We start from the raw sequence: 23,454 nt of genomic DNA on the forward strand, positions 1-23,454 counted from the left end.
CTACCATGATTACTAGCAATTTTGGCAGCTTTGCAGTTCAAACCCAAGGCTGAAGTGGCACAGGAGTAAAACCACTGTTTCCCCCTCCTGCAAACTGGCTTTTGAAGTCATGGCTGTAACACACTGGGCAGCCAGCTTCTGGGCATAAACACAGGACAGTTTTTAGGACTAACCACCATGCACTTTCCACAGACTCTAAACTAAGTTTAAAATAATATTTGCATCAAGAGAAACTATAGCTGTAAAGAGAGCTAATTTTATGCTGGTATGGTTGGAACATTGTACCTGAACTTGCTCAGAAAGTATATACTTTCCTTTAATACAAAATTAGCTTTGGGTGTAACTATTATTTGTTTTTCAGCAGAACCTACAAACTATTTCTATTTGCTAGTACCTAAATGTAACAAAGAGATGCTCTCCACACCCATGAAGTTTAATTTTAGGAGTCAGAGGCTCCTGAAAAACCCAGGTGAGCCAACAGCTGGCTCTCATCTTCCTCCAACCACAAATGGAAAGGTGGAAAGTCCTAAAGAAGGAACAGCCCTAGTCCTGTTACTCCTTCTTTGCATCTCTTTTCCCTTTCTTCCACTCCATGCCAACCAACCACCTCAAACCCAGTTACATTCACTGTCTCCCTCTCAAGAGACTAGTGGCCCTTTCTTTATTGCTGTGAGAAGGTAGTCTTCATAATCAGGAAACTTCCTTCACTGTAGCTAGTCTCAGATCTGTCTGAGATTACCGATTTTTTGCTTGTTTGTTTTTACTTTCTGGCAGAACTATACAAGAAGAAAGCCTACATTTTAAAACTTAAAATTCACTTGCTAAATACTGTTTGTGGTTACTCATTTCTTCTGCAAGATTATCATATTCCAGGCTTTCACTGCTGCTCCATTTCTACCAGATGCTGCAAACCACTAGGGAATATTCTGATTAATATTTTTTGTCATATGAGTAAGAGAAATAAACTTTTTTTTTATAAATCAGTTCCCATACTTCATCTTTACTTTTCACTTTTTGTAAATTAAATTTGGAGTATTTTTTTCAATTTGAACATTTCCTCTATTTCAAATGAGGAATTAATGGTTCCATAGGTATTAAACAAAAAATTTTGGCTGAACTGCTAATAACTGAATAGCTGAGTGTGTGTGTGTGTGTGTGTGTATATATATATATATATATATATATGCACAAAAAGGCAACACCCTGAGGCTAAATTATCTTTTCAAGAAGGTTCTCCTTTATTATTTTTATCATGGTAGAATTTACAAACCCCACTAGAGACTGGGGCCCCACTGTATGATATGCTGTACAGACATCTATTACAACTGAGCTCCAGCCCAAGAGACTTCACAAATCTGTATTTCTCCTACGATGCACATAAATACAATGTGGCTGTTCAGTTCTTCAAAACTAGCCTGGATAACACCCTCGAGAGCACAGACCATCAAGCAATGACTATACTTCGAGTTTGACTATCCACGTATTTTTTAAAAAGAGTAGGTAGCACTTCAGCTTAAAAACATTTTGAGGAGCACTGTATTAAAAGACGAACATCAAATGGACTTTGACACTTTATAAAAGAAGCCCAACTAAAAATCAAGCAAGTTTCTAACTGCTGAAGCAGTCAAAAAGCAGCGTGTTTGCAGTGGCAAACTTTTTTCCATATGGGAAGAGGTGGGCTAAATGTTTCAGCCCAGCTTTAAACCAAAGAAATAAAACTGGCCTCTCATATTATCAAGAACAATACCAAATAAAATAAGTTGGTGGGTCTTCTCTATTTCACTCATCCCACAATGTTTCTCAGTACTGCACATTCACAATGACAGCAGCTCGTCTGACACACACACACACACTTGTTCGTTATTTTGTTTTACTGCATTGCCCAGCGCGCAGCTGTTGGCTTGTACCCATTGCAATAGATGCTGCACATACAAAACAGAAGCTCAGCCCCAGAGCTTACAATGCGTGTGTAACAACACAAACAACAGATGGATGCAGACAATATCTAAAAAGGAGATAAAGCTGGTCAGAATATTCTCAGCACACTGGCAGATGAGTGGGGGTTTTTTACACATATATAAACCAAAAATATATATATGGCAAGTTTCTTTGGAGTATGGAGGCATACACAGAGGATGAAGATGCTTGTTTGAATATTAGGTGAGCAACGGAATTTACCATCATAAATGGAGTTAGATGAATACTACACTTCACACAGGCCTACAAATGTTCCTATTTAAACACTTCTTTTCATGAGAAGTGGAGTCACGAATAAAGAGATCTCTCTCTCTTAATACGCAATTCGATTCCACTAGGAAACCCCAAGCAATCATTCCTCTTTTTTCCAAAGTGTAAAAAAAAGAATCAAAATCAAAAACCCCCAATACATCAACAGCATTTATCAATCAAATGGGTGCCGTGTATTTCTAAATATTGCAGTGGCAGTGACAGGAATATAAAAAAATAATTTTAAGAGCATATGAATAAAAAGATTCACCACAGTCCTATTGTGATGACTGTTTACAGTGAAGTTACTGACAGATTCTCTCTGATCTGATTTCAGACTTGTATCAGTAAGCTACTGAGTAGGCAACCCTGTAAGCACGAGTCCTTAAGGTACACTGGGAACAGAATCTAATGTAAATGCAACACAACTGTTCTCCAGTTGAACTATTGTTCACATTCTTGCTACTTCCCAACCAGCACCTCCTGTTCAGTTACTAAGTGCTACAGTCCAAAATTAAGTTCATGGCACCAAGGATACTAAACCATAAAATGTTTACCATGAAATAATTTAAATATTAAAATTATTAAATAAATTAGCAGACCAAGGTCACTGGGATTGGAGAGGAAAGGTCTGCCACCTTGCTTTTTCATCTGTATACTTCCCCCTCCCTTCTCTTTCACTCATCTCACTCCTCTTCCACAATCTCTCCAGAACTCAACAGGAGATCAAAGGATGCTCCACCCATTGTAAATCAAGCCAGAGGCTGCCAGGCTGGAGCACACAGTTGCCGGCAGCAACTGCAGGGAAAGCGAACACAACTGCACTTGCATCAGCAAAGAGGTTAATAATTTTTAAAGGGTAGAAGTCACACGTTCACTAGTTTCACAATTACAAAAATGGAGTCTGTGGTTTAGTCACCAATAACAAGGTTACAACATATCAAAGTACTCACTTTTTTTTTTAAACTCAGAAGCCTGTTTTCATTGCTCTAGGAAATTACTATTTTTTGAAACCCGTTAGTTCTTTTTAAATGCTTAAGTTTATATTCAGCATGATTCAGTCTAATTTCTATTATCATGTCTGCAAGTGTAACAATATCCTTATCCTTTTCAAGCTGTTTGAATGTGGGATTTTTTTTCAGCGTTTTCTTTAAAAGTTTAGCTGGCTGCTTTATAATTTGTCACCTTTTGTCTTCTTTCAGCAGTATGTCATTAAGTCTTTAATTTGGCGTTTCCTGTTGTCTGCAGAGGGATATATGCTGTTTTAAATCCAAAGCACTGCAGACATAGATGGTGGGTAAAATCTGTGAACCATAAGTAAATTCTTATAAGGAACATACAAAAAAGATTGTTCTTCAGTCAGACTTAAGCCATTACTTTCTTCAAAAGAAGAAAAGACACAAGTTAAGAAAAAGGCACCGCCAAAGACCTTCTGCCCAAATGTGCATCTCCATGAAGTTTCCTGCTGAGTGCATATGAATGCACTGCGATCTGGGAAAAGGATCCAAATAGGATTTCAAACATCCAAAAATTTTAACTCAAACATTTAGGTATTTCACCATGCTGCTATTCATTCATTCACTGATTTTTTTTGTCTTAGTTTAAAGAGATGCTAAACAAAAGAAGAGCTCTACATGTATTTACATTCCAAAACTAAGCTCCCCTTACCACCCCCCTAGTCTGTCATCCCTTCATAGCTAAACAAACCGTAAAGTCTAGCCCTATGTTCTTGAAGCAAAGTCACAAACACAGTAAGAAAAAAGTTTGGTCTTTCCAGAAGAAAAAGACGAAAATCAGTTTTAATCTATTATAGCTGCCCATGTTGTTTTGACTATGAACAGCATCACATTCAGATAATACATGCAGACTAAACTGGAAGAGGAGTGGGATCAATTTCTTTACTATTTTGGCTCTACTGAGCTTTGCTCTTTGACAATTTCCCAGTCATTAATACCCTTTCCCGTCCTACTGCCAAGACTGGCTCTTATATACAAGTGATACATTTCGCAAACTATTTTGCAAACAAAACTGGAGGATAAATATTTTACCATGTAAAAAGTAGGCAAGAACAACTGTCGGCTCTCTGCAGCAGAGGGGTTTCCACGGGGGGAAGCCTGACAGACCCTGCCACCTGCATCGCATTCAGCACGCTGCAGGGCCCTCTCGGGAGCTGCTGAGTGCTTCGGCCAGGGCAGGTCACACGCTGCAAGCACCAAAACCCGCAGGTTTTCCCCATTTCTGACACAGCAATATTTTTCACACAGTATGCAACATACGGGCTAGGGTCTGTACCTTTCCTGAGGAGCTAGGTATCTAAATAACATTAAAAAGGTACATCATCCCATTGGGAAACTCCACAATACTTCCTATTTGTGCTGAACGCTTACTGGCATGTGAGTTCTCTGCTGCAGAAGACATAGAAATATCCCATTTGAAGCAGGGAAAAGCATGAGAACAGTATGGCAATGCGCTACTGGATTAACAAGGAAGTTCCTTCAATCAGAGAAGAATGCATTTAACCCACTTTTTGAAAAGGATTCATAATGAATTATGCTATCTTCTGTTTGTGAATCATATTTTGAACCTTAGTATTGTATGTACAGTTGAAAGCTTTTAAATACGGGAATTTTACTATAAAGCAATTTAATCTTATTGTGAACATGCAAAATTACACATTAGAATAATATATCTACCTAATAAGGCCTCTTTGATGAGCATGGTAAACATAATTTTGAAGCACTTACACAATTACATTTTTTAATATTAGAAGGACCTGTTGAGATTGTAGCGACAAGGATGATAAATTGAATTGCATCCTGTTCACAGTTTCAGTTCTTCTGGTGAGATATTGCTGAGCACCACCTTCTTTTTGAGCATTAAACATGCAACACCACTTTTCTTAGGCTGCTGCTAAAATATATTAGACTACTGTTTCTGACTGTGTTAATTATGTGTGTTTTGCTTTGTTATTCAGATTCATCCTTAAAGGCTGAAGGATTCCAGGACCTGACTTTCCACCTGGCTTATTTGAACAAGTTTTGGCCTCCTCTGTGCCAAAAATACAGGAGTTTGATGTTCTCAAAAGTTGTACAGGTTGAATTTATTTCCCTGTATTCTGCTATCCAGTATGAGGCAGAAATTTATAATCAGTGTTTGTACAGCATATTTAACTGGTCATGCCCACCACTAAGTTATATTCATATAATTTTTGAGAGCCTTCACTTCTCTCTTTATTACTTCATACATACAGTTAAAAGGTTTTTGGAAGCTGTATGCTGTCACAAACTCAAAAGGAAAACTCTCCTAGAAACAGTCAAAACTGTTGTAGAGGCTTGTCTATGCGGGGAAGGGACTGTGAAAACATAGAAGTACTACAGCTATTCCATCCCAACTCCCCCATGGACACTCTTACTGAAAGCTTTTCTGTGATTTAGCTTAATCAACTTTCAAAGTGGACTAAAAAAGGCACTCTTAACATCCTCTCAGAGAGCTACTGCAGAATAGCTATTCCTTGATACTATTTTCAGTTATTTCTCCATGTAGACAAGCCTCAAGTGATACCTTTCTTGGCATACTTCCCAATGTTACATCATCCACTACAATGCTTCAGTCTTTTGGAAACAACTTTGTGGGCAGATCCAGGTATTCTGCATTCCAACTCCTCTAAACTCTTCTGTACATCTCATCTACAGAAGGCCTGGTCTATATAAACAAGTATTCATCAAACATTTGTAGAGAAAACATGAAGCCTGAAGCCTCTGTCCTATTCTGAAGGTTTTCACTATCATCTTTCCTTCGTACAAGGAAATTTTCCATCCAAATTAAAAAGAAAGTTCCCCAACTTTTTGTGTATTTTTTTTTAAACAACAAACATCAAGAATCTTGCTGTTTCAATCTACGAAATGATGGGTTTAGAATTCCAGAAACACCTACATAAACTTTAGGTCTCGACTTGAAATTGTTCTTTCTCCTCACCTTCATAAGAGGAAATTACTGATTCTGATATACTAGTTACATTGATAATCCAAAACTTAACATTGTGCATTAAACCTGTTCTATGATGATAGAAAACGTGCAACTGTGCAGATACATCCATCAGCAGAGAGGCTTACAATAATTTTAAGATAGAAAACAGCAAACTCTGGACTCCCAAGGGAAAACAAGACAAAACAAAATGTGATTTCACACTTCATCAAATGAAGAACTAGAGAATAGGTAAGCAAAATGTCTCTCCCTTTTCAAAACCAGAAGAAATTCTGCCAGGCAGCCAAATCCAGCCAAAGTAACAGAACATATCACTAAATAACCCTCATTTGTCATGTAATACCCTGTCTTATCCTTATCTGCCAGCATTATCAATATTACATAAAAATGAGTTTATTTATCTTAATTACAAGCAAGTTTGAAACTCTTAACGTGGAATTGCAATGGTTACTTGGATTTCAGATATATCATTGAATATATTGCCATGTACATTTAAAAAAGCATCACAAATTCTCCACAAATAAATTCAAGAGACATTGGCACATCATTGTTACTTTGGCACATGCTAACCTAAGTTTAAGCACACAAAAAGCAGGCCTGCTGGAAATCAATTATTCAGTCTCAGAAGATGGTAAGGCTAAAAAACGTAAACCCATTTATTAGAAAAATGTTCCCAACATGACAACAAATGAGGCACTGCAGAAAACAAAAGTGTTCTGGATATCATCACAAGGCTCTTCATGACCTGGTTAGAGAAGATGCTCAAAGGCATGACATGGGGAGCCTTGAAAAAAAATACACAGAGTCATACTCAGTGACAAAGTGATTATTTTTCTGGCCTGCTCCAGTCTGCATGTTTTCCATCTGCTGTTTATTCATTCTCTTCACCTTCATCCACTCATCTACATTTTGTTAGAAATAGACACATTTAATGTCTAGCTGTTTTACAGTCTAGCTTCAGTCTCTTCCTTCCCTCATTCCACCCCGAACTCTTAAAGGTTTCTGAATTTTTCTAATGGCTGTTTCCTACATGATACAACCTGGTTGCTAAAGTGAAGATGACTACCATAGCAGTCCTAACTCCCAGATCTGATCACTGAAGCTTCCTCTTCTAAAGGAGGTATGTTGAGCATCCAGCCTGCCAGCCACATCCATTCCACTAAACCATTTCATCTGGCCTGTAGGATTTTCATGAATTTGTAGATGTAAGAAAACATAAAGCACAATGCAAGAATGCAAACCCAAACTAGCCAGTTGGCATATGCTCTGTGAATAAACACACCCATACCATACACCCATACCGGCAGAAAGCCACGTCCTCGGCACTCACCAGAATGGACATGGCAACCCAGAGAGAGCTCCTATGAAGACATGCAGCCATCCAGGTCTCAGGCTGTAGGGAGGGCCAGAGCCTTTCACTGGTAACAGATGGCAGTAGCGAGAACAGCTGTGTGAGGTGTGACCAGGTGGACGATCTGCTCAGCCTGGTGGCAGAGCTACAAGAGGAAGTAGAAAGGTTAAGGAGCATCAGGAAGTCTGAGAAAGAGATAGACTGGTGGAACCATGCTCTGCCGTCCCTGAGACAGAAACAGGAACAGCCACCAGAAAAAAACCAAGATCAATGGGATCCTGTATCCTCCCCCCACCAGGGTGAAGGCAGTAGCTTAAAGGAAAGGAGTGAATGGAGGCAAGTCCACACTTGGACCAGCAGACAAACCCCCTCCTTGCCCACCTTGGCTTTCCGGGTGCCTCTGTACAACAGGTATGAGGCTCTGGATGTGGAAGGCCAGTCAATGAACGATGTGGACGACGGTCCATCTACACCAGAGGTGTTGCCAAGGTCAAAGGCCTACACCCTGTATCACAACCACCTCCACGAGGAAGAAAAGATGGGTTACAGTTGTAGGCAACTCCCTTCTGAAGGGAACAGAGGGTCCAATATGCTGGACAGACCCTCCTCTTACGGAAGTCTGCTGCCTCCATGGGGCCTGGGTTGGGACATCACTAGGGAACTTCCTAGCCTGGTACAGCCCTCGGACTATTATCCTCTACTGCTCTTCCACGTGGGTGGCAATGAAGCCACAATGGCAATGTCCATGGGCAATCAAAAGAGATTTCAGGGCCTTGGAATGGTTGGTAAGGGAATGTGGAGCACAGGCTATTTTTTCCTCTCTCCTTCCAGTTGCGGGCAGCAACATTAGAAGAAACAGGCAGACCCAGCCCATTAATACATGGCTCTGTGGCTGGTGTCACCACCACAATTTTGGGGTTTTCAATAATGGAATGGCCTACACAGCACTAGGCCTGCTGGCGTCAGATGGGATTCACCTTTCACAAAGGGGGAAGAGGGTCTTTGCTCATGAGCTAGCAGGGCTCATTGACAGCTTTAAACTAGACTTGAAAAGGGAGAAGGATAATATCAGGCTTGCCTGTGACAAGCTGTGGGACAACGCGCCAAGGTTAGAGGGGTGGGTGCTAGTGAGGGCCCTCAGCTTGTTGCCCTGAGACGTGCTGGGTACTCTGCAGCACACTTGAACTCTTATGGAGATGAGCCAGGGGCTCCTGAGGTAATACGAGCCAACGGGGAAACACCAGTGAAATACCTCAAAGGAATTAAGGGGTGTTCCTCTAAGAGGGACACATGGCCGACAGCCCAGCTGAAGTGCCTCTACACCAATGCGTGCAGCATGGGCAACAAACAGGAGGAGCTGGAAGCCACCGTGCTGCAAGAAAGCTACGACCTAGTTGCCATTACTGAAACTTGGTGGGACGAATCCCATGACTGGAGTGCTGCTATCGATGGCTACAGGCTGTTCAGAAGGGACAGGAGAAGAAGGAGGGGCAGAGGGGTTGCTCTCTACATCAAGAAATGGACAGATTGTGAAAAGCTGTCTCTGAGGAGCAGCCACGAGCAGGTTGAAAGCTTATGGGTAAGAATTAGAGACTGAGGCAACAAAGGGAACCTTGTGGTTGGTGTCTACTACAGGCCACCATAGCAAGGGGAGCCTATTGCTGAAGCCTTCTTACTCCAGCTGTGGAGGCATGGTGCTTGCAGGCTCTCGTCCTGCCTGGGGACTTCAACCACCCCTACACCTGCTGGAAGAGTAGCACGGCGAGCTATAGACAATCCAGGAGACTCCTGGAATGCATCAAGAGTAACTTCTTAAGCCAGGTAATAGACAGCCCTACCAGAGGATACTGGACCTGTTGGTCACCAACACGAGTTAGGTGATTGGTGACGTCAAGATTGAGGCAGCCTGGGCTGCAGTGATCATGCACTGGTGGAGTTCACGGTCCTGAGGGATATGGGACAGGTGAAGAGTAAAGTCAGGACCCTGAATTTTATGAAAGCAAACCTCCAGCTGTTCAAGGAGTTAGTCAATAGGACCCCCTGGGAAACTGCCCTCAGGGACAAGGGAGCAGAACAAAGCTGGCAGATCTTGAAGGATGCTTTCCATAGAGTGCAAGAGCTCTCGATCCCCAGGTGTAAGTAATCAGGCAAGAAAGGCAAGAGATTGGCATGGATGAGTCAAGACCTGCTGGTCAAACTAAAGGGCAAGAAGGAGATGCACAGGCAGTGGAAGCACAGACAGGTATCCTGGGAATAGTATAGGGACGCTGCCCGCTTGTGTAGGGATGGGGTCAGGAAGGCCAAGGCATGGATGGAGCTGAACTTGGTTAGGGATGCAAAAAATAATAAGAAGGGCTTCTACAGGTAGGTCAGCCAGAACAGGAAGGTCAAAGATAGCATACTCCCTGATGAACATGACTGGCAAACTGGTAACAAAGGACGAGGAGAAGGCTGAGGTACTCAACAACTTTTTTGCCTCAGTCTTCACTGGCAGCCTTTCCTCCCACACCTCTCCAGTGGATGGACCTCAAGGCAGGGACTGGGGAAGCAAAGTTCCTCCCACGGTAAGAGATCAGGTTCATGACCCCCTGAGGAACCTGAACATACATAAGTCTGTGGGACCTGACGAGATGCATCCCAGAGTCCTGAGGGAATTGGCTGGTGTAGCTGCCAAGTCACTCTCCATGATATTTGAAAAGTCATGGCAGTCAGGTGAAGTCCTCGGGGACCGGAGAAGGCAAAATATGGCACTCATTTTTACAAAGGGTAGAAAGGAGGACCCTGGGAACTACCGACCTGTCAGTCTCACCTCTGTGCCTGGGAAGATCATGGAACAGATCCTCCTAAGAAGCTATGCTAAGGCTCATGGAGGACAGGGAGGTGATTCAAGACAGCCAGCATGGCTTCACCAAGGGAAAGTCTTGCCTGACTAACCTAGTGGCCTTCTGTGATGGAGTGACTACATCAGTGGACAAAGGAAGAGCTACGGATGTCGTCTATTTGGACTTCTGTAAGGCCTCTGACATGGTCCGTCCCCCACAACACCCTTCTCTCTAAGTTGGAGAAATATGGATTTGATAGGTTGACTTCTGTGGATGAGGAACTGTTTGGATGGTCGCATCCAGAGGGTAGTGGTCAACGGCTCAATGTCCCGATGGAGATCAGTGACAACTGGTGTCCCTTAGGGGTCTGTACTGGGACCAGTACTGCTTAATATCTTCATCAATGACATAGTGGGATTGAGTGCACCCTCAGCAAGTCTGCAGATGACACCAAGCTGAGTGGTGCGGTTGACACACCTGAGGGATGGGATGCCATCCAGAGGGATGTGGACAAGCTCCAGAAGTGGGCCCATGTGAACCTCAGGAAGTTCAAAAAGGCCAAGTGCAAGGTCCTGTAACTGGGTTGGGGCAACTCCCAGTATCAATACAGGCTGGGGGATGAAGGGATTGAGAGCAGCCCTGCGGAGAAGGACTTGGGGTACTGGTGGATGAAAAGCTGGACAGCAGCCGGCAATGTGTGCTCGCAGCCCAGAAGGCCAACCATATCCTGGGCTGCATCAGGTTGAGGGAGGTGATTCTGTGTCTCTACTCTGCTCTGGTGAGACCCCAGCTGGAGTACTGCGTCCAGCTCTGGAGCCCTCAGCACAGGAAAGACATGGACCTGTTGGAGCAGGTCCAGAGGAGGGCCACAAAAATAATCAGGGGGATGGAATGCCTCTCCTATGAGGAAAGGCTGAGAGAGTTGGGGTTGTTCAACCTGGAGAAGAGAATGCTCTGGGGAGACCTTATAGCAGCCTTTCAGTACTTAAAGGGGGCTTCTAAGAAAGATGGGGACAGACTTTTTAATAGGGCCGGTTGCGATAGGAGAAGGGGTAGTGGTTTTAAACTAAAAGAGGGTAGATTCAGACTAGACATAATGAAGAAATTTTTTATAATGAGGGTGGTGAGGCACTGGAACAGGTTTCCCAGAGAGGTGGCAGAAGCCCCATCCCTGGAAATGTTCAAGGTCAGGTTGGATGGGGCTCTGAGCAACCTGATCTAGTTGAAAATGTCCCTGCTCACTGCAGGGGGGGTTGGACTAGATGACCTTTAAAGGTCCCTTCCAACCCAAACTATTCTATGATTCTGTGATTCTATATGAGTCAGAAGTGGCACTGCCAGGCTTACTCTTCCTCTAACCTGAAAAACCTTTCCAAGAGGTCACTGCTGCTTCTAGGTTCAAGCTGGCTTGAACATTGTTCCTTTGCTGTCCATAACTATTGATTGTGCATCAAACCAGCTGCCAGAATCTTGTATCTGTCTCACCATTTGAAACAAATTTAAAGCTGTTTCTCTAAAAGCAAGTCTGCAGCCATTAGCAGTGAAGTCCCTCCATATGCTAACCTGACAACTCCACGCCAATTATCATCCTCTGCTCCTGAAATTTCAATAAGGTTGTAAAAGCAAGCACTCAGAAGTGAGGAAAATGTGACATAAGGCTGCTTATGCAGTCTGCATTTTGCCCTCTTAATTGCCATTAAGATACCAAAATAACTACACACATCAAATCCTGTTTTCTGTAAAGATGCCTCCTTGATTCCATGCAAGTGAGCAGCCTCTGGAGAATGAATTCTCCATCTCTACATGCAGGTTAGACCAAATGAAGAAAGCATAACCATGCAATTTGCCTGACACTCTGTGGCTAACCAGCAGAGATCTACTTTTCCATCATCCTGTTAGAAAGACAGAAGCTCTCAATTTTAGTTTAATTTTCCTACACAGAAATCCACAATTACCAAAAGGCAGTTGATCTCAGTGGGAGCAATGCACAGTGCAAAAGAGGGTGAGAAACCTCTGTTTTGGGGCTTTATTCCTGGTTTAAAGGCCAGGCTTCAAAAGGTGTTTAGGCATCTTCAGAAGAAGGAGGACACTGGGGAGGATTCACAGCAGAGTAGCCTTGGGTAGGTCAGAATTCCTTCCTCAGTAATGAGTGATTATGAAAGCACAAATTATTAACATCAGTCAGCAGACATGACACCTGATCTCATGCTCTTCTGATTACCTGCCCCAGGACACCTTTGTCTGGGCCAAAGGGTATTTAGAGGGAGGAAAGCAGCTGCAGCCGTAGCCACCACTATTTTATCTGTGTCCTGTCTGGAGTTTAAATTGTGTGTGTCATACTGACGCAAGACATGAAGATGGTTCAAGTGTTGTGCTAATAATGCTTAGTGATTTTGGCAGGAATCCAGGAACACATTGTACAAAGGAAAAGCTAGACAGACTATGACAATTTTCAACGGCTTATAACTTGAGCAAGTCTCCAAAACTTTTCAAGGAGCTAGCAAAAGACTCCCTTGCTACTTTCTACCTCCCTTTTGCAGGAAGGGAAGTAAATAGAAATAGCTGGAAGTAAGAAAGAGCTTTTCAAACCAGGAAGCATTAATATTGAAAGAACTACCAAAAGTACAGCAAATTTGCAGTTCCCGTGAAAAATTCAGACATCATGTCCACAGTAAAACAGCAGTAAAACTCCTTTATAATAGTCAGTTATCAGCCTGCAAAACCCTTATGTCTTCATCTTGTAAAATCCCAGTTCTACGGTTCTGATAAGGCATTTGTAAAAATGCCAGAAGTTGTTTAAACGTGAAGGACTTCTAATGTGAACTTGTTTTACTGGTAATAAATCTATCTATCAAGATAACAACTTAGAACAATTAATTGTATAGAGCTCCTCATAACTCTGAAACATCATGTACACTACTAGACATAAACAGGGCTCACCTGAGTCTTCAGGAGACTATCACTATCTCACTTTATACGACAGAACTCTTAATTACACAAACTTTCGTTACTTGCCACATATACTTTTGCAAGGCATTTTAATTCAGAGGGAGAAAAAAAAATCAATTTAGTTACAGAAGTAATCAATTTAATGACAGGAAATTCATTATTGCCTGATAGTCTGGAACTGTTGGCCAAGCCAGCAGAAAGCTGAGATTTTCAAAAAATGTTTTCTCTATATAAGCCTTGAATCAACCTAGTGAGAACCTTAAACAGACCTGGAATCCTTCTGTAAACTTTTAAAGGTCTTGCCTGCAGGAATACATTTGCACGACTGATATCATCATCCCAGAGTTGTGTCTACTCCAAGCTATAACATTGACAAACACCGGGAGTAACTGTTCCCAGAAAAGAAACTTGTTTAGAAGTTTCAAATCCAGGTACTTTAATGCCTGGTGAGTGATCTTAAGCAGTTTCGGAACTCAATTCTCAAGAGAAAACTGTGACAAAGACAAAAGTTGTTCTGTACTGTGCAGAAATGGGCTGTGAGAAAGGAAGTGTCAAGATAATTCAAGCTATGGACTGATCTCCACCAGAGTCCAACAGACTATTGATCTATTGGTCTTCAACAGCTCTCCAAATTAAAAACGTAAAATCCCAAGACAGAGATTGTAAACGGCATAAAGCAAAAATGCAGCACTTAGGATTAATAACAAATACTTCAAAATCTGTGTCAAGCATTTAGTTTCAGATAAGACAAAAATTTCCTCTCACATTTCTAATTTGGCAGGACATGAAGCACAGGCAATACTCTTAACACCTGTCGTACATAACTCAGTTCTTAAAGTGGGCTCTGTTTTGCACAGCAGCAAGTACATTAGTTTTTCCTTTTTCCTTTTTTTTCCTAAGATGACCATGACTCTTTCTCCCTAAATAAAAAAAAATCAAAATGAAATCTAGAATAAAAGCCTTAAGCATTTTCACATCTTTCCCCTATGAATTTTTCTATACAGAAAGAGATGATGAAAGAAGCAGGGATCTATCCTGTGGAAAAATAGATAGTAAACAAATAATCTGTGGGGAGCCTATAGTATCAAAGTTCTTCTCTGGGAGATAAATGGGCCATAATATGATCACTGAATAAAGCCCATGAATTTTCAGTCACCTAAGCAGACTAAGCTTTAACTGGTTTTCTTATAATTAATGTATTTCCCAACATCCTGTATCATACATCAACTCTTTGTATTCATTTGAAATCTGACAATTTTATTTTTAAAAAAAAGCTTATAAAACATATCATGCCTTGAAAATGCAACTCTAGCACAATAGATCTGTCTTCACTCTCTGAATTATTCACAGACAATATCCTGTTAATCTCAAAACAATTTTATTCTTACAAAAAGCAAACAATACAAGGGGGGGGGGGGGGGGGGGAGGGAGAGATGGGGGGTAGGGATCCCATCTTGTCCTAACCAGTCCAAAGCAATTCTACATGGGAAGATTCCTCTAGATATTACTTAGACTTCCTTAATGAAATTCAGGTGTAATCCCTAAGGCTCTATAGCAAAGAGTATCTTTAGCTCAACGACAGAATATGGTATTTGCCAAAAGGGGATTAATTATGTTTAGATGTGTCTACTATGAATACCAACAAGTCTAGAGCCACTATTCAAAATACATTTCAAAATTCACTCAATTTAAAATTCAGTAAGGAACAAAATATAAACTGTTTATAAAATACACTGGGAAATACTCTTTAAGATTAGAAAGACTTCGTTTTCATTGGTTTAATTTTATTAAGGTCAATTACAATATGAACTCCTGCTCTTGCCCTCTTCCAACATTAATGTAATAGAAGTTTTCTAAAATGACCTATAGCAAATGCCAAGCATAAACCTCTATGATCAACTCACGGACACAGAAACAGATTCCAAACTTAAATAGCAAAATGCTTTTATGGACCATAGAAAATACTTACGGGGAGCAAAATGTTTGATTCTACTCCCAGATTGCCACAACGCAGTCTGTGGCATCACCCACAGAGGTTTTCCACTGGCACACAATGGGGTCCAATAAACCTTTGTCTCTCAATTTGCTCTCTCCCACATGTTTTTACTGAAGAGAAAGCTTTATCCACTGATGCTATTTTGGTAAGGTTTTATATTTCTTCAATAGTTTTCATGCTGTCTAGATTAGGTGCAAAGCAGAGATGCAGTCAAGCCCTACATCTCTTTTGACCAAACTTATTTCCCAGCAGCTTCAGTCTTCAGATTTTTTTTTTCATTATTATTTTATTTTTTTAATACTTTCAGCCTGTCAATCCCTCCTTTCCCACCTGGGACCATAATGTACTCAGTACTCAGAGCATTCCAGTAGTCCACGGGGTCTGAGACTGCTATTTGTTGCCAGACAGAGCATGTGTATAAGAAAAGTAAAAATACTTTAGAAGTATTTATTTTTACTTTAAAAGTAAAAATAAAAAAAGGAAAACAGACAAATAGCTCTAAATGTAAAGCTGTGAATGGACATCATCCTAAACAGCAGCCCTTCCCTTCTTTTGTTTCAGGAAGGTAAGGAAGATGATATATCTGGGCTGCACATTTCAGACAAATATCCTCAAAACCAGCTGATATTTCACTTTCAGATTTTTGAAATCCTGAAAATATTGAGATATTGCACTTTGGAAGTGTAACAGTCATTCTTCAGAGAGAAAGTTAACCCACTGACAAAAAGTTCAAATGAGATATCTATAGAACCAGTTAATGCACGTGTTTTTGCACGGAAACTTAGTGCTGAGAAAAAAGGTACATCACCTCGAAATAAGAGCAATCTAGAGCTTTTCCAAGGTCGCTCAATCAACCTGCTATTTTCTTACACAGGTACTGTAAAAGCTAAAGCAAGTTCCAAGCCCAATAACCAGTAATACACTGCCTGAGATCCTAACATTGACTGTAGTCCCATGCTGTATCCCTATCTGTATCCAGATTTTAAAAGGTTTAAAATGCTAGGGGAAAAAACCCCACAGAAAAATCAGTGCCAACAGTCCTTGAGTATCCTAGCACAAACTATACATTCTTAAACTCTCTATTTACTGACAAAATGAAACAATGTCTTCACTTCCTTCATCACTTTAGTATGTTTTATTATTCTTTTGTAAACACTTCAGATTCGATCCTCTCACCTGATTGTATGATGCACCCCCGTGAATGGGGTGGGGGGTGGGGGGAGGGCTCTCTTAAACTAATAGAGCAGAAGAAGCCTCAAATAGAGCAGATTAAATACTTGTCTAGACACAGAAAATCTAATTTAACATTGAAATGTAATTTGAACAAGCTTTGGACACAAATCCTTAAGGTGAAGCTAAGATGCAAGTTATATGTTGCATCTAAGTTAATAATTGTATTACAAGCCCATATTGTGAATATTTTTTATTACACACGCTACTAATGTAGGGAAGTCTGACTGAAGTGGTACCTGATGTATTTTAAAATTTACAGAGAAAAACCTCTGTATTCCTGGCCCACCTAATTTTTCAGCTTTAACAGTTGATCTCTCACCATAAACCTTTCCTTGCTATAGACCTTCGTGAAGACACACAATGACCTGTGCTAATAATGGCTTTTGTGTATAATGGAGCAGCTGATCAATTCGGAATTGAATTTGATTTTAAAAACAAGAGTAATAATACAATTCATGTACTTTCACTTAACTAGCAGGATAATGTATTCCCTGTGATACAAATCCACACAAAAGCAAATAGATAAGTAGTCAGCAGGAAAACAAGACAAATACAGTAGTAGCTATTACCTATGGAGTTTTTTTGCCTCTCATATATATGAATAACCAAACTGCATTCTGTTAACAGCAGTGTTTTTCCCAGCTCCTGTGCTAATTTTATAGTCTAACTGTCAAGTTCTAGGAGGAGAGGTTTAATACAGATCAAAAAGCAGGACCCTGCTCACGGTTTACCCAAACTGGAAAAGGAGCTGCGAGGGTGAGCAAAAGGCTAAGACTGTTTGCTTCAGCACTGTAACTAAAGAGGCGCACCTGTAATGACAGATGAGCTGACCAGGTGAAGAAAAGAACCCCATCCCTTCTCTCCTCCAACTGAAGGTCCAGAAATAGTTAACCTAATTCATGCACATGTTTGAATGTCAAATTCTTCAGGCTAATGTAACACAAAAAATATACATGTGATTCTAATCACCAAATCCTTTTAGAACTTATAAATTGGTAACGAATCAAATTGTAAAAAGACTATTAGAACATACCACTTTTCATTTCTAAATACGCATAGAGGAAGCTTCTGTCACCCAATTCTTGTACCAAACACGCTTTAATTTTGCATTTATTCTCATTCTGACAGCTATCGTATGTCCCAGCTTGCTGTAAAAAAAACCCCTCACAAACATTGTAGCAAAAAAGGATGCATGTATTTCCAAATTGGAAGCAACAGACAACTAACCAACCCATTCCAAGCAGTACAGCCAGTAAAGGTAATTACACAATAATGTAATATGTTAAACCCAATATCAACTAGTTTTCACTGGATGACCTTCAAACTTCTAAAAGCAACCTGCAAAGGAAGAAAGTTTGTACACAGAGTCTTATACAATGACTAAAAGAGTAAAAACATTACTCCCTTACTATTATTATTCCTTATTTATTTAAAGGAGTAATGTACTTACTCCTTTACTATTTATACTGCAAGGCTGGGAAGTTTTTATAGACTCTTTGCATCCTTTATCCAGTTTATTTTAATTACAGTATTTAAGTTTTCATTTTTGTTTTTGCTGAAGAAACCTCCTCACGTTTGCCAGGAGTAAGCTTGGATTTTCACAAGGTGTTTTTGATGCAGGCTTGTACAGCAATAAACGAGGAGTATTTGGGATGAATCCCAGTAGCATGCCACAGTTTATTAAAACTGTGGAGAAATCAACAGGAGCAAGACACTTTTGAAAAAGGCAGGCAAACCCAAAAATGAGAGGGAGAGATGAAGCCAGGCAGCTGACCTGCCCTCCCCTCGCCCAAATGGGGCACTGGGGGAAGGCGATGTCCTCCTCCTGGTATGGAGATTGTCACTTTGTCTTCTTTCCTACTTCCCTAGGACCCGGTACCTCATCGGCTGTGTCTGGAAACACATGTAGTGAGTAATAAAAGGTTAATGAAAAAAATCCTCCTCTTACTAAGTTTCAAAGCATCTTCTTTTTGCCAAGGTCAATAAGAGTAACAGTCCAGGCTTGAAAAGAGACTACCCTGTTTTTTACATTTTTAACTAAAAGCCCAGGCCAAATATGTTTGATGGGAGAATACAGGCAGGAAAACAAACTGGAACAAGCTACTTTTTAGGGGATGATGGGGGGGTAAAGAAGAAAAGTTTCAAACCATCCTTAAACAAACAGGTCAATAGGATATTTTTGTGCAAGTTATTTAAGAAAAAAACCCAACCAACCAAAGAAAAAAACCCAACCCAAGCTGTTCTAGTTACACTTACAAGGTCAGTCTCCCACGTAGACAGAGCAAGGCTTTCCGTACAGCTCTGACCATTGGCATCTCGTGCTGCAGCCCTCTCCTTGTCAAGGGCACCTGTGGGATTGACTCTTCTCCACCCAGCTGCCTATTTCCACAACATGTGCAGGAACTTAGTTGTCTCTGAGATATTGCCATCAGGATCTTAAGCATAAACCAGCCAAACAATTTTAAAAGTCCAGTTTCAAATAAAAGCTCAGACTAAGGCAAGAGGGATGCATATTCACAAGTGATTGTGCCCCATGAAAACACTAGCCTGTGCACAGACTGCACAAACCTCTTGCCAATCCATCTTCTCTTACCTGGATAACTACAGCATTGTACTGTCTTTATCTGCCCATCCTGACACTGCACAGTCTTCTCGTGCAAACATCCTGCAGCCCAAATCCTACTCCCAGACCAAAGGCATAAAATCTAAGATCTGTTATCTCCAGTTTTCTACAATTTTGCCCCTCCTTATCAATTTACAGTTATCTTACAATAGACACAATTCTTGGCAGTAAGGATGCTAGCTGTCATCTAGCATACCTTCCACAAAAAGACAATGAAAAAAAGGGAGGGCAGGGGGACTGCATGTTCTTCCAGTAGTTTTTCCTGTAAGGATGACTGAAAGTGATGGAGAGGAGTAGTAATTCCCTCTGGAAACTCCAGACATGATCCCAGAATACTGCTGCTGGGTATTGCTGTGGAAGAGCTAAAAACCTAAATGCCATCAAGGTTACACTTCTTTAAAAGCTACTGTTTATCTGCATATTCAAAAGGCCTTGCTCCTATTGTGCCATGCGTGGGGCAAGGCAGAGCTGTAATGTGCACTGCCCCAGCCAGGCTGTCACATGTTGGGCTCCGCACACATAAAAAGAAACAAACCACACTAGGACAACACAACAGGAAAAAACTTGAAATCCTCTAAACTAGTAATGAAAAATAGTGAAATAATCAACTGTGACAGATCTTTCAGTACTATTCAGGAACTTGTTTTTTAACAGCACCCAGAAACAACGCATACGCTGTGAAGATGCATTTTTAGACAAACTGAAAGTTCTCTCTCCAAGCAGTATAAGCCAGAAATACAGTTATTTCCCTGTGTTTTGCAGACACCTTATAGAGTTTTTCACAATACTGTGAATGTGTCATATGGTCAATCATTCTCCTTAACTGCGATCACTACAAAACACAGATTCAGGAGTAAATATACTCCCCAGCTTGAGACCTTGAAATCTATGAACTCCAGTGTTTCATGTAAGAGCTACTCTGGGAGAATAGCTGTATGGACTTTTAAACTGAAATGCTCTGTTCTCAGAAGGATTGAGTCCTGAACATGGACTGTTCTAGTTCAATTTGTCCTAGAATTTATTTAAATCAGCATGTTCTTAATCAAAGCTTTGTTTTTTTTTCTGCTGACAATTTTGCTAAAGTGTGCATGACTTTCCATTTTACACTAAGCATTTTTAAAATGCACTTTACAACTTATTTTTAAAATGCACTTTACACTTTTTATAATGTATACAAATACATCTTAATAACTGAAATTGGGAACTGAGACCTCACCTCAATGCCGCAAAAGAAATAGTTTCAGTCATTATATAGCTTGTTCTGTTTCTGGATGCTGAAACAGACTGATCATTAATTCCCAAAACAACAGCTGAATGCATTCACGATTTTAAAAGGACTCCACCCTCATAATTATGCCAAGTGAAAAGTACTTTCAAGTTGCCTGTAAAATGGGGGGGAGGCTTGAGATTTTTGTAGCAGATTCTGTATAAGCTGAGGAACTTCCCAAATGTTTTTTCATACTATTATATGCATGAATTCATTTTTTGTAGTAACATTAGAACTGCTTTTCTTATTTAAATGGTAGCCTGAAACAGTAAATATGTTGGAAAAAATGTCAGCAACTGAGATGTTATCTTAGCAACTCTATTGATGCCCTGGTTTCTCAGCCTAAAACAGGCCAGCTACTGGAACAAACTTATGTACACCTAAAAGAGGGTATCAGCATTTGTGAGGAAACAAGGGTATTAAACTAGGTATCCATACAACTTGTAGACGTACTTTTCTTGTTTGGAAAGACACTGGACTATCCAACCTACCTCATAAAGCTTGGCATAACCTAAATATACCATAACACTATATGCCTATTTATTTAGCCATTACAAAACCTGTCTACCATCTTCCCTCTGCTTTCCTTTTTTAAGCAGAACTGAATGCAGCTCAGTGACACTTTGATAATCTTTAGTAAGAAACACATAATTTGATACAGATGTATTTATTAACCTTTGCTTCAAGCTAAAGCTCAAAGTCTAGATTTTTTAGCACAAAGTTACATATGAAATGCTGACTTCATTTAAACGACAGAATAATGATGGAAAGTAGAGAAAAAGTATTAGCCTGGATACATCACCAGCATCTTGAAAATTATAGTATGTTAAATGATTATGAAGGACAGTGCTTGACAAGGCTAAGAGATAGACTCATGTAATTCGTTTCATTGCAAGTTCGTGCTGATGGCCTTAGAACTATGATTAAAAAAAACAAAAATCATGTACATACATATTATTGTATATATATATAATATATATATGCAAACATTTTTTCCAGATGAGTCAATAAATATTTAAGAGTTCATCTTCTATGACAGAAATATACGACCTCATTAGAAAATCTGGTTAAACAGAAATAATAAATACATAGAAATGAGTCATTTCTAAATAGATATTAGGAAACTAGCATTCTCAGACACTGGAGAAGAAACTTATCCAGTACAATGTTTACTTCTTTAGGAAGTTGTGGTCAAACTGTAGATAAAAATATTCTCCCAGTTCATCAGATAGCATGAGATGCAAAAGTGAAACAAAAAAGGATGGTCCAAATCTGACAGGTAAAGGAAGCCGTCCTCTGCTTTTCCTCTTTCCAGAGAGCTGAGGTGTCAGAGAAAACACTAGCATGACTGGAAGATATAACCCATTCTTTTTATTGCTTAAAAACAATAATCATATAATAGCTGATGTGACTCCGATCAGTTTGCTGCAAAATATCTTCTGAGCCTCAGTAAAAGAATTTAGCAACCTTTGTAAAACTATCAGAATGATACAGCATGTGTCTGCCATTAACAAAACAGGGAATAGCAGGCACTGAAATCTTTACTGCATTTCAAATTAGTATGAGATTTAAAGTAAAAATATGGAACCCTGACTTGCATACATTTAAAAAGAGTGATCCCTGGGAAAAAAACAGAATGGCATTCATTCACATTGACTAAACCTTTTTGATTATATGGGATATCTGGCTATCATACTTAAGAGAGAAATTATGACAAAAAGGTGATGACCAAATTATATCATTAAATAGTAATTACTGGTAATAATTGATGAGGCAGAATTAGAGAACAGGGGTATCTCTTAATATTCCCTGCAGCTAATTGTTCCCAGCAACTAAGGAGAAAATTTAAGCCTCCACACAAAAGATAGCTCCAACTGCCTTTTTTCCTAACCATTTTGATTGATGGAAATCTGAGTATATACTAAGACGACCAACAAATATATTCCAAAACTAAAGTACAGGGATTAACTTGTTAATTCAGAGAAAAAACATTTAAACTTATATTCTGTGGTATTCAGCAACATTCTTCTCCCTGTCATAATTTTGAAAGACTTCAAAATGCACACCCTATGATTGTCCTCATTATAAAAGATGTAGTTTTATATGATATTACAATTACAACTTAAAAGTGTTTGGCAGAGATGCTGATAGGTATATTTATCTATTTAGCTACTCTTGTTCAAGCAAGATTTTCTGCAGATTTTCCTTTTTCTCTAGTGTTAACACCAGTTCCCCAAATAGAATGGATTTGGTCCATCCAGTTCCCTTAAAATCAACAAAATATTCTGTTAAAAAAAAAAAAAATCTATCTGCCTGAAGCATTCAGAGTAAAAAATCTACTTTTTAAGGAAATATTCTCATTGGTGATAGTAAGGTTTTCTGGTAACATAAAAAGCAAGCACTTTAGGGTGGTGGAATAAACTATGGTGGTCTACATATTTACCTCCCTATATTGCTCCTAATGAAAGCAGCAGAGGTTTTTCCAGTGTGACAGGTCCAGCTACCTGGGACCAGGGAGCTTCAGCCAGCAGTTATGGGACCAGCTTCAGACAGCAGTTACCATAGAACCTGGACAACTTTTCTTTAGGAAAGCCTGTAAGTTTGTCATGACACCTCTTCTTCCCCTTACCTCAGCCAGCTTCTTGGCTTTCCTCGTGGAACTACTGGGATTCATTTCTATCTGTATTTTGGAAACACTGAAGAAAAGGCAATTAAAATGTGTCCAAACAGCTACAGCAAAGTATCTTGAAGAACATGTTTTTTTGTGTCACCTTCCCAACACAAGACAACTTCTTACAATAAGATTCTAGTACTTGTCCTGCTCTAATTTTAAAGGTTGTAATTCTTGAGCTTTATACCATTTATCTTCCAATGCCTTCAGTATCATTTGAGAGAAGAATTCCACAAAATAATGACAGTATTCCATACACAAGTTTCTCCCCATTGTTTAATGTCATCAGTACTAATTTCAATCACTACACATATCAGAGCAATCCCTTCTCT

The 23,454-nt window shown here is 40.0% G+C and overlaps 1 protein-coding gene across 4 annotated transcripts in view; it reads right to left on the bottom strand.

Moving 5' to 3' along the window:
• Nucleotides 1–23,454, bottom strand: part of ARL15 (ARF like GTPase 15) — a 229,800-nt gene that overhangs the window by 72,723 nt on the left and 133,623 nt on the right. The window contains exon 7 of one of the 4 annotated variants that reach the window (XM_072860013.1): nucleotides 7,552–7,706. The exons of the other annotated variants lie outside the window; for them this stretch is intronic. Coding sequence (XP_072716114.1) covers nucleotides 7,626–7,706 — 81 coding nt within the window. The 3' untranslated portion in view covers nucleotides 7,552–7,625. Of the gene's footprint in view, nucleotides 1–7,551; nucleotides 7,707–23,454 lie in introns of those variants that run through there. 4 annotated transcript variants of the gene reach the window in all.

Source organism: Ciconia boyciana, chromosome 4 (genome assembly GCF_034638445.1).
Source record: "Ciconia boyciana chromosome 4, ASM3463844v1, whole genome shotgun sequence".
NCBI classification, from domain to species: Eukaryota; Metazoa; Chordata; class Aves; order Ciconiiformes; family Ciconiidae; genus Ciconia; species Ciconia boyciana.